The 16,784-nt window shown below is 35.7% G+C and overlaps 1 protein-coding gene across 1 annotated transcript in view; it reads right to left on the bottom strand.

The window, feature by feature from the left end:
* Window positions 1-363: 363 nt before the first annotated feature.
* Window positions 364-16,784, bottom strand: part of LOC128227385 (uncharacterized) — a 30,778-nt gene continuing 14,357 nt past the window's right edge. Inside the window, exons 5-23 of the mRNA XM_052937885.1 lie at window positions 16,355-16,418; window positions 15,234-15,416; window positions 14,503-14,673; window positions 13,900-14,082; window positions 13,169-13,339; window positions 12,566-12,748; window positions 11,835-12,005; window positions 11,232-11,414; window positions 10,501-10,671; window positions 9,913-10,080; window positions 9,182-9,352; window positions 8,579-8,761; window positions 7,848-8,018; window positions 7,245-7,427; window positions 6,514-6,684; window positions 4,757-4,879; window positions 2,276-2,363; window positions 1,820-1,895; window positions 364-419 (exon numbers count right to left, since the gene is read on the bottom strand). Of these exons, the coding sequence (XP_052793845.1) occupies window positions 2,322-2,363; window positions 4,757-4,879; window positions 6,514-6,684; window positions 7,245-7,427; window positions 7,848-8,018; window positions 8,579-8,761; window positions 9,182-9,352; window positions 9,913-10,080; window positions 10,501-10,671; window positions 11,232-11,414; window positions 11,835-12,005; window positions 12,566-12,748; window positions 13,169-13,339; window positions 13,900-14,082; window positions 14,503-14,673; window positions 15,234-15,416; window positions 16,355-16,418 (2,692 nt within the window). The 3' untranslated portion in view covers window positions 364-419; window positions 1,820-1,895; window positions 2,276-2,321. The remainder of the gene's footprint in view (window positions 420-1,819; window positions 1,896-2,275; window positions 2,364-4,756; window positions 4,880-6,513; window positions 6,685-7,244; window positions 7,428-7,847; window positions 8,019-8,578; window positions 8,762-9,181; window positions 9,353-9,912; window positions 10,081-10,500; window positions 10,672-11,231; window positions 11,415-11,834; window positions 12,006-12,565; window positions 12,749-13,168; window positions 13,340-13,899; window positions 14,083-14,502; window positions 14,674-15,233; window positions 15,417-16,354; window positions 16,419-16,784) is intronic.

The raw sequence follows: 16,784 nt of genomic DNA, 5'->3' as shown, positions 1-16,784 counted from the left end.
CTATATCATTTATAGTGTTCTTGATCTTTGGAAGTTTGCTACACACAAAATGTGGTTTCAACATCCTATACATACTATAGTTATTAAGGAGAAACTAATAGTTTAGTCTGTGCTTATAACCACCCACTGCCTAGCTAGATGCAATTACCAATCTAATAACTAGACTTTTCTGTTTGAAAACCTTGTTGTTAGCATATTAGGCAAAACTGAACATGACAAGATGTTAAATCAGTATCCGACTTGCAAGACATGGAAAAAGTATGCCGACTAATGAATTAGTCATTTTTACAACAACAACTTCTTTCAATCGAGCTTTTACCTTTCAGAAGATTCCATCTAAATGTTCTTCCTCCAACTTCAAATAGGTCATTGTTCTTAAGGGTTCTAACACTGCTTGTTCGTGCATCAACCAAAAAAATCTGCAAACAACAACATAAATTTACTAGCAGCATAGTTTAATATTGGGAATCAATTAGTACTCAATAATGGCCTGAAGTAGACAAATGATTAAAGACCAAGTTCGAGATACATAAACTGCATGTGCTTTGTGAATAATACCAATCAGAAATTATGATTAAAAAATAAACAAGAGCTGTTGACGGACAGCACGCCTGATGCCTCTTTGTCTTTAAATTTTTTATGCAATATAGTGCCTGTCAAAAGTGAAATAAGATGAAAATCAAGATCAAACTTTAACAAGAATTTCTAAGTCAAAGGACATATATATTTGCATTTAATGCAAAAAAGTGTGATCTTGCTTCATTAGTTTAGTTGGTGTTTTGTATTAAGTTTCAATGTCATAAATCAAGTGGTTACTGTGATATGGACTTTATTGTGGTTAAATGGCAAAAATTTAATCATAATTTGTGTAAAGTAAAAACATAAAAGGCCCTGATTTTAATTAAATGCAAGCTCAAGTTATCTTACTTGCTTATTTCAGTTGTTAAAACGGTTGAGAAGCCTTGAATAAAATTTCAATGTAATAAATCCAGTGGTTATTGAAATATGGACGTTAATGTTATAAGTTGCACACAAAACTTTAACCAGATTTTTAAGTAAAAAACAAACGGCCATTTTTTGTACTTAATGGCTGATAATCCTTGTAAAATGTTTAAACAATATAAAAAAATGGTAATTGGGATATGCAATTGTAAGACTTGAAGTACTCGAAGCAAAACTTTAACCAGAATTTCTAAGTAAAAAAATAAAGGGTCAAAACTTGCATCAATGCATGATCTAGTTATCTTACTTGCTTATTTCAGATAGCATTATGGCTGGAAAGCCTCGTACAAAATTTCAATGAAATACATTATACATTAACCATTTTTAAACAAGATCCTCAATGGAAGCCTGTTCAGCCTGCTCACATTTATGCCCATAGAGGCTCACTAGAGCTACAACAATTCACTTAAAGCTCAATTCAATTTTATTCCATAATCAAACATGTGGATTAGATTATTTTCATTTTGATTCATGTTTTACTTCTTGCTGCTATTAAATATCAAGTTGTACATTTAAAGGTTGTTTCATTTCAATTATAAAAACTAGGACAGAATAAATAGGACAAATAACAAAACTTTCTGTTTACAAAGTTAACTGTTGATAAAATTTAAATGAAACACAAAACATAACATGGTTTTGTTATTCATTTAAGTTTTATTAACAGATAATTTTTGTTATAAATGTGTGGTCTTGTATGTTTCCAAAGTAGCCTAAGATCCTTTAAATTGGGAATTTACTTTAGCATGATTTAAGCAAAGCTGCATGCGATTTTAGTCATGAATACTGTCTTGTATATAAAATTCATAGGATTAATTACCTGGCCCTGCCAATTGACTTCTATTAAAACTTCATGCAGTGAAGCTGTTTTCACTCTAATGTCATTTGTATTAGCACTGAAAACAAAAACAACTGATATTGCCAGATTACAAATAATCACACAACAGTATAACTTACTGGGATATATCATTTTATTTTTTTCATGATTATGACAGACTCTAAAAACACTCAGATATCGTAATTACCCTAGGCTTGTCATTTGATTTTGTTAATCTGGTTAATAAACTACATCTATGTTAAACCCCTAATTTGTATCTGATTTTCTATATTGAAGATCCAGTCACCTGACCAATCTATTCAACAACAATGTTTTACCAAGCAATCAATAATGATTTGCAAAGCTATATTTAAGGGTATTCCTACACTTATATCTAGATCTAAAATGCTATACAGCTCTAGGTTCACTTGTGACCAGTCAAACAAATGCAATACTCACCTTCCCATTGCCAATACTGTTGAATACATGGGAAACGTTCCAATCTCTACACCTCCTTTAAGTGCACTAACTGAGCCCCAACATTTTCCTAGAATATGTAATATTACAATTTATGAAAATGAAATAATAAGTTTTGTTGTAAAGATATAGAGGATATTTGTTTATTTCAGTGCATTTTATTTCACGAGTGTCATAGAAAAACATATTTTCACGAGTGACTTTAAAGCTTAGAAAAATGATTAAAATCCAATATGGCTTTAGAGTGCGTTTCTTAATACATGGATATTCAGTCATCAAACTGTCAGAGACCAGTCTGTTTTGCTTGAAGACAAGTCGTTTTCAAGGTAATGATGAGGACCATGCTAGTTTGTTGACATATTTTGAGGCGTGTTTGGGGTAAAACATATCAGATTATCTGTAAATTGTTGTGTAAATTTTCCGGTAAGCTTGTTTTACATATTACTGATAAACAGTTCAAAATACATTCGAACAATGATATAACATTCTTTTTATGTTCGAACAGTTGTTTGCGTCTGAAATTTGTTTGGTATGTAAGCAAATGTTCGAACATTCAGCTTCAAGATAAAAAAAACGTTCGAAAAACGGGATAATAAACAGAAAGTTGTTAATTTCCAAAAATATATCTATTTAAATGTATAAAACACTAGCGGATTTAGAGGGGGGCGCTTCCGGCGCGCGCCCCCTCTAAAATCGTCAAAGTTTACTTTTTATGTCATTTTAGGAGATAAAAAATAATAAAATACGCCTATAATGCATCATTTCCAACTACAAATTGTCAATTTTTCTTGATTGCTTAACCCCCAATCCATATGCAATCAGTTTATGCCATACACTTTCGGTTCAGAGGGAGGGGTGCATGTCAAAAGGTTGCGCCCCTAAGTTACGCCCCCTCTAACGTTCATTCCTGGATCCGCCTCTGTAAAACATTTCTTTAAATTTGCCAACATTTTCTGGTTTGAAGTGTTCTGTTTTGATCAAGGGGAAGTAACTACAAAAGTTTTTAAAAGTAGTTCTGAAAGTTGATATTTTCACTCCTTATTTTGCAGTGAAAATATCAAATTGATATTTTCACTGATAAAACCCTATATTTCATCGAAAAGCATGAAAGAAAAATGTATATTGTAATTGTGTATTAATATTCAGCAATTTCACACCACTTTATTTACAAGTGACGTGTTACTATACAGTGTCATGGCCAAGGAAACAAACCTCCAGACACAAGTGGCGAAAAAACTATATATTAAAGGGTGTGAAATTTATCAATTGTAAATTATTTTGATGAATACATCAGACAAAAAAATTAGACATCCTAACTTATGGAAGAATTTGTGAATTCTTTTGACAACTTTTTTTTATTATTTGTCTTGTAATGAAACAATTTTTTTGCGTAAATATCTGGAACCCGGTTAATCAAAACTGCTGGCAGAAGATGAAATAGGTTTGAAAAATTGTTATTTTGGGCTAAAAGCATTGCTAACCCTGAATAAGAAAAGTGATTGATTTTTTTTGCAATTTAGGCAAAATGACCCATTTGATCCGATCAGAAAGACCTGGACATCATTCCCAAAAGCGTTTGTTTATAGAATATTGCTAGAAAGATAAGCGAAAAAATATCGCCGAGCAAGCTTCTGCCATGGCATTTGCAGTACAAATTTGAAATAGAGGAACATGAAAGTATTAAACTTTAAAGTATATATCTTTTTCAAATAAATTGACAGGATAAAAGGAACAATAAGTAAGTGTCACATTAAGGATGGTTATTTGGCTCCAATTATGAATGTAATTGGATTAGACACTGCTCCGCTAAATATATTTTTCCACAGCACTGTTTAATCTTTCTCGCTATAGACACTTACCTATTATTTCTATATGCTGTCAACTAGCAACAATATAACATTTAAACACTGAGGAAACAGTTTGTGCGTACCACTATTTTTCTTCTGAAATGTGAGTATTTTGCTATAAAATTTTAATTTCAGAGTCAAATTGAAGCGTAAAATTGAACCTTTTCTTGGTAAATCACATATACAAAGATTAACAACATAAATTATTATCGGACTCCACACACATTGACCAATCCAATTGCGTTCATACCCCAATAATGACATCAACCCCGCAATTCATTCCTTAATTAAATACAAGTTATAAGTAAGGTTAGAAAATAACATTACATTTATAATCCCCTTTAAGTTTTTTTACCCAATTTGTTTCAAATCCTAATACACAATTGCCATAAGATGATTGGGTAATACTTAATTTATTAAAAAACACACACCATATCTGTAGCTCTGATCGAGTATAAAGTTTCATGCGAATAATTTATAACAAAACTTATATAAGTTTCCATGAAAGAATTATGAGAATCAACATAATATACCAAAGCTGTGATGATCCCTTGAAAAACAAACCCAAATATGAAATGTTTAGAAGTGAAAAAAAGAAGAAAAAAAAGTAGCATACCTCGACTTCATCTTTGTTGTCATTGTCCCTCTTCTCATCAGCCTCCTGCAGTTTCCTAATGAATGGCAATGCCTTCTCATGGATCTCCTGGGCAACTGCCTTGGACACATATTTCTTTGAAACCTTTACACAACCAAAAAGAAATCATATATGAGGTTTCAAAATTACCCATTCTAAGGCCAGAGGTTTCAATAAGCGGACAAAGCATATTATACGTCCGGAAAATCGCAAAGAAACACCAAGAACTTGACCCCGGGCATTATAAAAATTCCTTATAATAGCCTTGAACGTTTCTTTTAATGTGACTGGATGTTTTCATATACTGCCCCATTGACTGCTATGCCGTACTGCCATTTATCTTCCAATGTGCATTGTACTTGTCAAATGACAGCTTATTACATGTATAATGAGTGGACGACCTGTATATTCATAAACAGCACGCCCATCTTCTAATCCGATTATTAGTGAGAGCATTAGTAAAACATCACCAGGAGGCGGAGCTATTGAATGTCAGCCAATCAGAACAATCACGCCCCCCCCCCTCCATGTCCGGGGATAGCCGGGGAAATTGGCCATGTTTTTACCTTCAAGGTGGCCACGCAGTGCCGGATGAATGCGCTGGATATACCCGGGGTTTGCTGGACCAAATTTAGACCCGACCCAATATTTGGAAATGATCTAATGATGAATTACTCTTACGAGTCTTAAATGTTTTTTGTGATAGTAAGTTACGGAATGAATATAACAGTCTTCTTTTTGGTCTTCAAATAATTGCACGTTGCTATGAGGAACGTTGTATTTACAATATATCCACGTTTTAATCGAAGTTAATAGTAAAGCACTAGATCTTATTGCCATTTGTTAAATAATGAGACAGATTTTTATGTGATACAATCAAAACCTTTTCATTTATAACTGAGAACCTATGTTTGCAATTAAATAGCATTTCTTAACATAATTGTATGATATATTAGGTAAGAAATATAAAAAAAAATTCACATTGCTCTCGCCTCTGAATTTGGAGAAATTAAAAAAAAAAATATTTTTTTTTCGCTGGCTCGTTCCTACTTTTATTTGGCAAAATCAACAAATGATCAATTTGTTGTGGCCTATATATATACTGGTAAGACCGTAAAAGTGGGAAGTGGTCCTCAGACCGGTGTTACGGGATGATGACTTTGCCGATGGCTAGGCTTCATATAGTTAACATCATTGCTATATATATGGTTCAGTATACTATATATCACAATATAGTGTCTGTAATCTCCCTTTTTAAAAACAACACTGTGGGATGATTTTACCGGCAGAATACCATCTGCCCATATATATTTGTCATCTGCCCACATCTACCCGCAATCTGTCTTTCAATATTATATACTAGTGATCTGCCCACTTTCCGTCTTGAAATTATTGTTATATTGTCTATGATACTAAGTATTCTAACCGGCCGATATCCGGTTTTAACCGGTCAAATAGGCCGGCAGCCAGTTCATTTTGAGAACCCTGACATAATTTTGAATGTCATGATCATTACTTCAACAAGTCATTGCATGCTTGTGCACAAGACATGGTAAGATCACAAGACAGTTTTGATCATATTCAAAAGCAAATTCAGAGGAAGAACCTTGGCTTTAATGTTTCACATTTTATCTAAAGACAAAGTAATACCAGAATATCAGATGCAAAGACAGGTTTAAGCTGTTAAAACCATGTAGAACCACGGAACATTTAACCTGACCAAATTTGTTGCTGTATACCTTGACATAGCTGTAGAAGTGATTTGTCCTCTCATTTTCTGGCTTCTCCGGTTCCTCTGACATGGCCATAGTCTTGGCTGCATTATTGAGCTCGTGCATGCTCTTAGGTACTGCCTCATCAATCACATTCTTCCCATCCAAGTTATCATCCAGGTTATCAACTGCCCGGGTCTGTACATGGGAAATAATTGTGCTTAATTTCTTTCAATACCAAACTAGAGCTGTCACAGGAGTGACGAATACCCCCAAATGCCGCCTGGACACAGGAATGGCAAACCATTCCTTTAAAGAGGCCATAACTACAATGTTACTGCACACTGCATCTTCTGTTATCATGCATGTATTGTTTTATTTAAATCTGTTGAGTAATTTAGAAGTTACACTGCTGACAAGAAAAACTAGCTGAGAAATTGTCCGGAAACCGTTTTTCTATTTTCGTAACAGTGCACAAAAACCTTTACTCCACTGGCCCCATTTTCAATCACAAGCATTGTCTTCACAGAGGCTGCCTATACAGCAAGTTTCATCACAATATATCATGCCCAATTAAAGTTATGAAGTAGAAACCATTTTTCTATTTTTAGTAACAGTGACCTTGACCTTGGCTATTCTGAATATTTTTGGGACTTAAATTTATTAGATTTTCAAAATTGGTCTAACATAAGGATCAAAGTGCCTCCAAACAAGATTGGAATGAAAGGAAAACATACTTTCTATAACATATGACTCACCTCTGGTGGTGCATCGATGATATCCCCAGAGGCCAGTTGGTTTGCCATCTGTTCTAAGGTGTTAATTCCTGGGTTATTACGATTGTTGTCCCCATCATCACCCTCACACTCTTCCCTTTTCTTAACTTTCCTTTCTCCCTTCTTGTTTTTGGAACCCTTGGAGGTGGTGAAAGTCGCTGGGTCCTGAAAGAATGTACCAACATTTGTTCTGAATAATTAATGAGTCTTAACAGACTTTATAATGCTTTAACTATTCACATGTTTCATGCACATAATTAAGAAAAACTTTTTTTAAGACACATGAACCTAGTAGGCAAAATCAGAGATATGTATAGTTGATAAGGATTTACTGTACAAGCCAAAGCTTACAATATTTCAAGTAAACATTTCCTTTTATTAAAATGTCCATTTAACGTAACTGTAAACCTGCATTATGAAAACAATCATGAATGCAAATTCAGAGGAAGAACCTTGGCTTTAATGTTTCACATTTTATCTAAAGACAAAGTAATACCAGAATATCAGATGCAAAGACAGGTTTAAGCTGTTAAAACCATGTAGAACCATGGAACATTTAACCTGACCAAATTTGTTGCTGTATACCTTGACATAGCTGTAGAAGTGATTTGTCCTCTCATTCTCTGGCTTCTCCGGTTCCTTTGACATGGCCATAGTCTTGGCTGCATTATTGAGCTTGTGCATGCTCTTAGGTACTGCCTCATCACTCACATTCTTCCCATCCAAGTTATCATCCAGGTTATCAACTGCCCGGGTCTGTACATGGGAAATAATTGTGCTTAATTTCTTTCAATACCAAACTAGAGCTGTCACAGGAGTGACGAATACCCCCAAATGCCGCCTGGACACAGGAATGGCAAACCATTCCTTTAAAGAGGCCATAACTACAATGTTACTGCACACTGCATCTTCTGTTATCATGCATGTATTGTTTTATTTAAATCTGTTGAGTAATTTAGAAGTTACACTGCTGACAAGAAAAACTAGCTGAGAAATTGTCCGGAAACCGTTTTTCTATTTTCGTAACAGTGCACAAAAACCTTTACTCCACTGGCCCCATTTTCAATCACAAGCATTGTCTTCACAGAGGCTGCCTATACAGCAAGTTTCATCACAATATATCATGCCCAATTAAAGTTATGAAGTAGAAACCATTTTTCTATTTTTAGTAACAGTGACCTTGACCTTGGCTATTCTGAATATTTTTGGGACTTAAATTTATTAGATTTTCAAAATTGGTCTAACATAAGGATCAAAGTGCCTCCAAACAAGATTGGAATGAAAGGAAAACATACTTTCTATAACATATGACTCACCTCTGGTGGTGCATCGATGATATCCCCAGAGGCCAGTTGGTTTGCCATCTGTTCTAAGGTGTTAATTCCTGGGTTATTACGATTGTTGTCCCCATCATCACCCTCACACTCTTCCCTTTTCTTAACTTTCCTTTCTCCCTTCTTGTTTTTGGAACCCTTGGAGGTGGTGAAAGTCGCTGGGTCCTGAAAGAATGTACCAACATTTGTTCTGAATAATTAATGAGTCTTAACAGACTTTATAATGCTTTAACTATTCACATGTTTCATGCACATAATTAAGAAAAACTTTTTTTAAGACACATGAACCTAGTAGGCAAAATCAGAGATATGTATAGTTGATAAGGATTTACTGTACAAGCCAAAGCTTACAATATTTCAAGTAAACATTTCCTTTTATTAAAATGTCCATTTAACGTAACTGTAAACCTGCATTATGAAAACAATCATGAATGCAAATTCAGAGGAAGAACCTTGGCTTTAATGTTTCACATTTTATCTAAAGACAAAGTAATACCAGAATATCAGATGCAAAGACAGGTTTAAGCTGTTAAAACCATGTAGAACCACGGAACATTTAACCTGACCAAATTTGTTGCTGTATACCTTGACATAGCTGTAGAAGTGATTTGTCCTCTCATTTTCTGGCTTCTCCGGTTCCTCTGACATGGCCATAGTCTTGGCTGCATTATTGAGCTTGTGCATGCTCTTAGGTACTGCCTCATCAATCACATTCTTCCCATCCAAGTTATCATCCAGGTTATCAACTGCCCGGGTCTGTACATGGGAAATAATTGTGCTTAATTTCTTTCAATACCAAACTAGAGCTGTCACAGGAGTGACGAATACCCCCAAATGCCGCCTGGACACAGGAATGGCAAACCATTCCTTTAAAGAGGCCATAACTACAATGTTACTGCACACTGCATCTTCTGTTATCATGCATGTATTGTTTTATTTAAATCTGTTGAGTAATTTAGAAGTTACACTGCTGACAAGAAAAACTAGCTGAGAAATTGTCCGGAAACCGTTTTTCTATTTTCGTAACAGTGCACAAAAACCTTTACTCCACTGGCCCCATTTTCAATCACAAGCATTGTCTTCACAGAGGCTGCCTATACAGCAAGTTTCATCACAATATATCATGCCCAATTAAAGTTATGAAGTAGAAACCATTTTTCTATTTTTAGTAACAGTGACCTTGACCTTGGCTATTCTGAATATTTTTGGGACTTAAATTTATTAGATTTTCAAAATTGGTCTAACATAAGGATCAAAGTGCCTCCAAACAAGATTGGAATGAAAGGAAAACATACTTTCTATAACATATGACTCACCTCTGGTGGTGCATCGATGATATCCCCAGAGGCCAGTTGGTTTGCCATCTGTTCTAAGGTGTTAATTCCTGGGTTATTACGATTGTTGTCCCCATCATCACCCTCACACTCTTCCCTTTCTCCCTTCTTGTTTTTGGAACCCTTGGAGGTGGTGAAAGTCGCTGGGTCCTGAAAGAATGTACCAACATTTGTTCTGAATAATTAATGAGTCTTAACAGACTTTATAATGCTTTAACTATTCACATGTTTCATGCACATAATTAAGAAAAACTTTTTTTAAGACACATGAACCTAGTAGGCAAAATCAGAGATATGTATAGTTGATAAGGATTTACTGTACAAGCCAAAGCTTACAATATTTCAAGTAAACATTTCCTTTTATTAAAATGTCCATTTAACGTAACTGTAAACCTGCATTATGAAAACAATCATGAATGCAAATTCAGAGGAAGAACCTTGGCTTTAATGTTTCACATTTTATCTAAAGACAAAGTAATACCAGAATATCAGATGCAAAGACAGGTTTAAGCTGTTAAAACCATGTAGAACCATGGAACATTTAACCTGACCAAATTTGTTGCTGTATACCTTGACATAGCTGTAGAAGTGATTTGTCCTCTCATTCTCTGGCTTCTCCGGTTCCTCTGACATGGCCATAGTCTTGGCTGCATTATTGAGCTCGTGCATGCTCTTAGGTACTGCCTCATCACTCACATTCTTCCCATCCAAGTTATCATCCAGGTTATCAACTGCCCGGGTCTGTACATGGGAAATAATTGTGCTTAATTTCTTTCAATACCAAACTAGAGCTGTCACAGGAGTGACGAATACCCCCAAATGCCGCCTGGACACAGGTATGGCAAACCATTCCTTTAAAGAGGCCATAACTACAATGTTACTGCACACTGCATCTTCTGTTATCATGCATGTATTGTTTTATTTAAATCTGTTGAGTAATTTAGAAGTTACACTGCTGACAAGAAAAACTAGCTGAGAAATTGTCCGGAAACCGTTTTTCTATTTTCGTAACAGTGCACAAAAACCTTTACTCCACTGGCCCCATTTTCGATCACAAGCATTGTCTTCACAGAGGCTGCCTATACAGCAAGTTTCATCACAATATATCATGCCCAATTAAAGTTATGAAGTAGAAACCATTTTTCTATTTTTAGTAACAGTGACCTTGACCTTGGCTATTCTGAATATTTTTGGGACTTAAATTTATTAGATTTTCAAAATTGGTCTAACATAAGGATCAAAGTGCCTCCAAACAAGATTGGAATGAAAGGAAAACATACTTTCTATAACATATGACTCACCTCTGGTGGTGCATCGATGATATCCCCAGAGGCCAGTTGGTTTGCCATCTGTTCTAAGGTGTTAATTCCTGGGTTATTACGATTGTTGTCCCCATCATCACCCTCACACTCTTCCCTTTTCTTAACTTTCCTTTCTCCCTTCTTGTTTTTGGAACCCTTGGAGGTGGTGAAAGTCGCTGGGTCCTGAAAGAATGTACCAACATTTGTTCTGAATAATTAATGAGTCTTAACAGACTTTATAATGCTTTAACTATTCACATGTTTCATGCACATAATTAAGAAAAACTTTTTTTAAGACACATGAACCTAGTAGGCAAAATCAGAGATATGTATAGTTGATAAGGATTTACTGTACAAGCCAAAGCTTACAATATTTCAAGTAAACATTTCCTTTTATTAAAATGTCCATTTAACGTAACTGTAAACCTGCATTATGTAAACAATCATGAATGCAAATTCAGAGGAAGAACCTTGGCTTTAATGTTTCACATTTTATCTAAAGACAAAGTAATACCAGAATATCAGATGCAAAGACAGGTTTAAGCTGTTAAAACCATGTAGAACCATGGAACATTTAACCTGACCAAATTTGTTGCTGTATACCTTGACATAGCTGTAGAAGTGATTTGTCCTCTCATTCTCTGGCTTCTCCGGTTCCTCTGACATGGCCATAGTCTTGGCTGCATTATTGAGCTCGTGCATGCTCTTAGGTACTGCCTCATCACTCACATTCTTCCCATCCAAGTTATCATCCAGGTTATCAACTGCCCGGGTCTGTACATGGGAAATAATTGTGCTTAATTTCTTTCAATACCAAACTAGAGCTGTCACAGGAGTGACGAATACCCCCAAATGCCGCCTGGACACAGGAATGGCAAACCATTCCTTTAAAGAGGCCATAACTACAATGTTACTGCACACTGCATCTTCTGTTATCATGCATGTATTGTTTTATTTAAATCTGTTGAGTAATTTAGAAGTTACACTGCTGACAAGAAAAACTAGCTGAGAAATTGTCCGGAAACCGTTTTTCTATTTTCGTAACAGTGCACAAAAACCTTTACTCCACTGGCCCCATTTTCAATCACAAGCATTGTCTTCACAGAGGCTGCCTATACAGCAAGTTTCATCACAATATATCATGCCCAATTAAAGTTATGAAGTAGAAACCATTTTTCTATTTTTCGTAACAGTGACCTTGACCTTGGCTATTCTGAATATTTTTGGGACTTAAATTTATTAGATTTTCAAAATTGGTCTAACATAAGGATCAAAGTGCCTCCAAACAAGATTGGAATGAAAGGAAAACATACTTTCTATAACATATGACTCACCTCTGGTGGTGCATCGATGATATCCCCAGAGGCCAGTTGGTTTGCCATCTGTTCTAAGGTGTTAATTCCTGGGTTATTACGATTGTTGTCCCCATCATCACCCTCACACTCTTCCCTTTTCTTAACTTTCCTTTCTCCCTTCTTGTTTTTGGAACCCTTGGAGGTGGTGAAAGTCGCTGGGTCCTGAAAGAATGTACCAACATTTGTTCTGAATAATTAATGAGTCTTAACAGACTTTATAATGCTTTAACTATTCACATGTTTCATGCACATAATTAAGAAAAACTTTTTTTAAGACACATGAACCTAGTAGGCAAAATCAGAGATATGTATAGTTGATAAGGATTTACTGTACAAGCCAAAGCTTACAATATTTCAAGTAAACATTTCCTTTTATTAAAATGTCCATTTAACGTAACTGTAAACCTGCATTATGAAAACAATCATGAATGCAAATTCAGAGGAAGAACCTTGGCTTTAATGTTTCACATTTTATCTAAAGACAAAGTAATACCAGAATATCAGATGCAAAGACAGGTTTAAGCTGTTAAAACCATGTAGAACCATGGAACATTTAACCTGACCAAATTTGTTGCTGTATACCTTGACATAGCTGTAGAAGTGATTTGTCCTCTCATTCTCTGGCTTCTCCGGTTCCTCTGACATGGCCATAGTCTTGGCTGCATTATTGAGCTCGTGCATGCTCTTAGGTACTGCCTCATCACTCACATTCTTCCCATCCAAGTTATCATCCAGGTTATCAACTGCCCGGGTCTGTACATGGGAAATAATTGTGCTTAATTTCTTTCAATACCAAACTAGAGCTGTCACAGGAGTGACGAATACCCCCAAATGCCGCCTGGACACAGGAATGGCAAACCATTCCTTTAAAGAGGCCATAACTACAATGTTACTGCACACTGCATCTTCTGTTATCATGCATGTATTGTTTTATTTAAATCTGTTGAGTAATTTAGAAGTTACACTGCTGACAAGAAAAACTAGCTGAGAAATTGTCCGGAAACCGTTTTTCTATTTTCGTAACAGTGCACAAAAACCTTTACTCCACTGGCCCCATTTTCAATCACAAGCATTGTCTTCACAGAGGCTGCCTATACAGCAAGTTTCATCACAATATATCATGCCCAATTAAAGTTATGAAGTAGAAACCATTTTTCTATTTTTCGTAACAGTGACCTTGACCTTGGCTATTCTGAATATTTTTGGGACTTAAATTTATTAGATTTTCAAAATTGGTCTAACATAAGGATCAAAGTGCCTCCAAACAAGATTGGAATGAAAGGAAAACATACTTTCTATAACATATGACTCACCTCTGGTGGTGCATCGATGATATCCCCAGAGGCCAGTTGGTTTGCCATCTGTTCTAAGGTGTTAATTCCTGGGTTATTACGATTGTTGTCCCCATCATCACCCTCACACTCTTCCCTTTTCTTAACTTTCCTTTCTCCCTTCTTGTTTTTGGAACCCTTGGAGGTGGTGAAAGTCGCTGGGTCCTGAAAGAATGTACCAACATTTGTTCTGAATAATTAATGAGTCTTAACAGACTTTATAATGCTTTAACTATTCACATGTTTCATGCACATAATTAAGAAAAACTTTTTTTAAGACACATGAACCTAGTAGGCAAAATCAGAGATATGTATAGTTGATAAGGATTTACTGTACAAGCCAAAGCTTACAATATTTCAAGTAAACATTTCCTTTTATTAAAATGTCCATTTAACGTAACTGTAAACCTGCATTATGTAAACAATCATGAATGCAAATTCAGAGGAAGAACCTTGGCTTTAATGTTTCACATTTTATCTAAAGACAAAGTAATACCAGAATATCAGATGCAAAGACAGGTTTAAGCTGTTAAAACCATGTAGAACCATGGAACATTTAACCTGACCAAATTTGTTGCTGTATACCTTGACATAGCTGTAGAAGTGATTTGTCCTCTCATTCTCTGGCTTCTCCGGTTCCTCTGACATGGCCATAGTCTTGGCTGCATTATTGAGCTCGTGCATGCTCTTAGGTACTGCCTCATCACTCACATTCTTCCCATCCAAGTTATCATCCAGGTTATCAACTGCCCGGGTCTGTACATGGGAAATAATTGTGCTTAATTTCTTTCAATACCAAACTAGAGCTGTCACAGGAGTGACGAATACCCCCAAATGCCGCCTGGACACAGGAATGGCAAACCATTCCTTTAAAGAGGCCATAACTACAATGTTACTGCACACTGCATCTTCTGTTATCATGCATGTATTGTTTTATTTAAATCTGTTGAGTAATTTAGAAGTTACACTGCTGACAAGAAAAACTAGCTGAGAAATTGTCCGGAAACCGTTTTTCTATTTTCGTAACAGTGCACAAAAACCTTTACTCCACTGGCCCCATTTTCAATCACAAGCATTGTCTTCACAGAGGCTGCCTATACAGCAAGTTTCATCACAATATATCATGCCCAATTAAAGTTATGAAGTAGAAACCATTTTTCTATTTTTAGTAACAGTGACCTTGACCTTGGCTATTCTGAATATTTTTGGGACTTAAATTTATTAGATTTTCAAAATTGGTCTAACATAAGGATCAAAGTGCCTCCAAACAAGATTGGAATGAAAGGAAAACATACTTTCTATAACATATGACTCACCTCTGGTGGTGCATCGATGATATCCCCAGAGGCCAGTTGGTTTGCCATCTGTTCTAAGGTGTTAATTCCTGGGTTATTACGATTGTTGTCCCCATCATCACCCTCACACTCTTCCCTTTTCTTAACTTTCCTTTCTCCCTTCTTGTTTTTGGAACCCTTGGAGGTGGTGAAAGTCGCTGGGTCCTGAAAGAATGTACCAACATTTGTTCTGAATAATTAATGAGTCTTAACAGACTTTATAATGCTTTAACTATTCACATGTTTCATGCACATAATTAAGAAAAACTTTTTTTAAGACACATGAACCTAGTAGGCAAAATCAGAGATATGTATAGTTGATAAGGATTTACTGTACAAGCCAAAGCTTACAATATTTCAAGTAAACATTTCCTTTTATTAAAATGTCCATTTAACGTAACTGTAAACCTGCATTATGAAAACAATCATGAATGCAATACTAAAACTAGAACTGTAAGCCATAGGCTAACGAATACCCCCCACCCCTCCATGTCTAGGTTGTTTGCCCTGGAATTAGGCCGGACAAAGCTAATTTTGCCTACAAGGGGAGATAACTCCAGTCAGGGTCATGTGACCTGTACCAAATTCACAGAGGCGAAAGTTTACAACATGGCCATTAATTTCTGAAAGTTTGATAAAGATTTGTTGAATAATAACAAAGATGAATCCCGGACAGGGCTTATTTTGCCTACTTCAACACATCAAGGGGAGATAACTCCAGTCAGGGTCATGTGACCTGTACCAAATTCACAGAGGCGAAAGTTTACAACATGGCCATTAATTTCTGAAAGTTTGATAAAGATTTGTTGAATAATAACAAAGATGAATCCCGGACAGGGCTTATTTTGCCTACTTTAACACATCAAGGGGAGATAACTCTGGTCAGGGTCATGTGACCCGTACCAATTTCACAGAGGCGCAAGTTTACATCATGGCCATTAATATCTGAAAGTTTGAAAAAGATTTGTTCAATAACGACAAAGATGAATCCCGGACAAAAAAACGGACGGACAGACGGACAGACAGACAGACGGACAACCCGATTCCAGTATACCCCCCCCCAAACTTTGTTTTGGGGGGTATAACTACCTAATTATAAGTACCTTCATCCAAGGAAGATCTTTCAATCCATAGTCATACAAAAGCTCTTCTCCTGCTTTAATGTTCCTGAAACATGTTTAGTTTTCAAAATGTGATTAAATGACTTTTGTACTTTGTATTAAGGCTATAAGCCATGTGTTACATAACATTACAAAGGATGTGATTGATCTGTCAGTTAAAGGGCTGAAACCTCTTTTTTGCGATGATTTTAGGCATCCAAATGGGATTGAAACACAGCAGAGGCCAAACTGTTTTTAGAAGCCTTTTTGAGGGTTCTCCCAAGTTCAATTTCATGTCAACAGGAGTGTAAATCAATACTATCAACATATTAAGCAAAAACCAAAAGACACCAGTTAATTTTTTTAACTAATAAAAAAAAAAGTATTAAAAAAATATATTTTTTATGTTACAATCAAAAGCATCCAGATAACG

This window comes from Mya arenaria, chromosome 3 (genome assembly GCF_026914265.1).
Source record: "Mya arenaria isolate MELC-2E11 chromosome 3, ASM2691426v1".
Lineage (NCBI taxonomy): Eukaryota > Metazoa > Mollusca > Bivalvia > Myida > Myidae > Mya > Mya arenaria.
The sequence above is the reverse complement of the archived record's forward strand: the minus strand, read 5'-3'. Positions and strand labels throughout refer to the sequence as shown.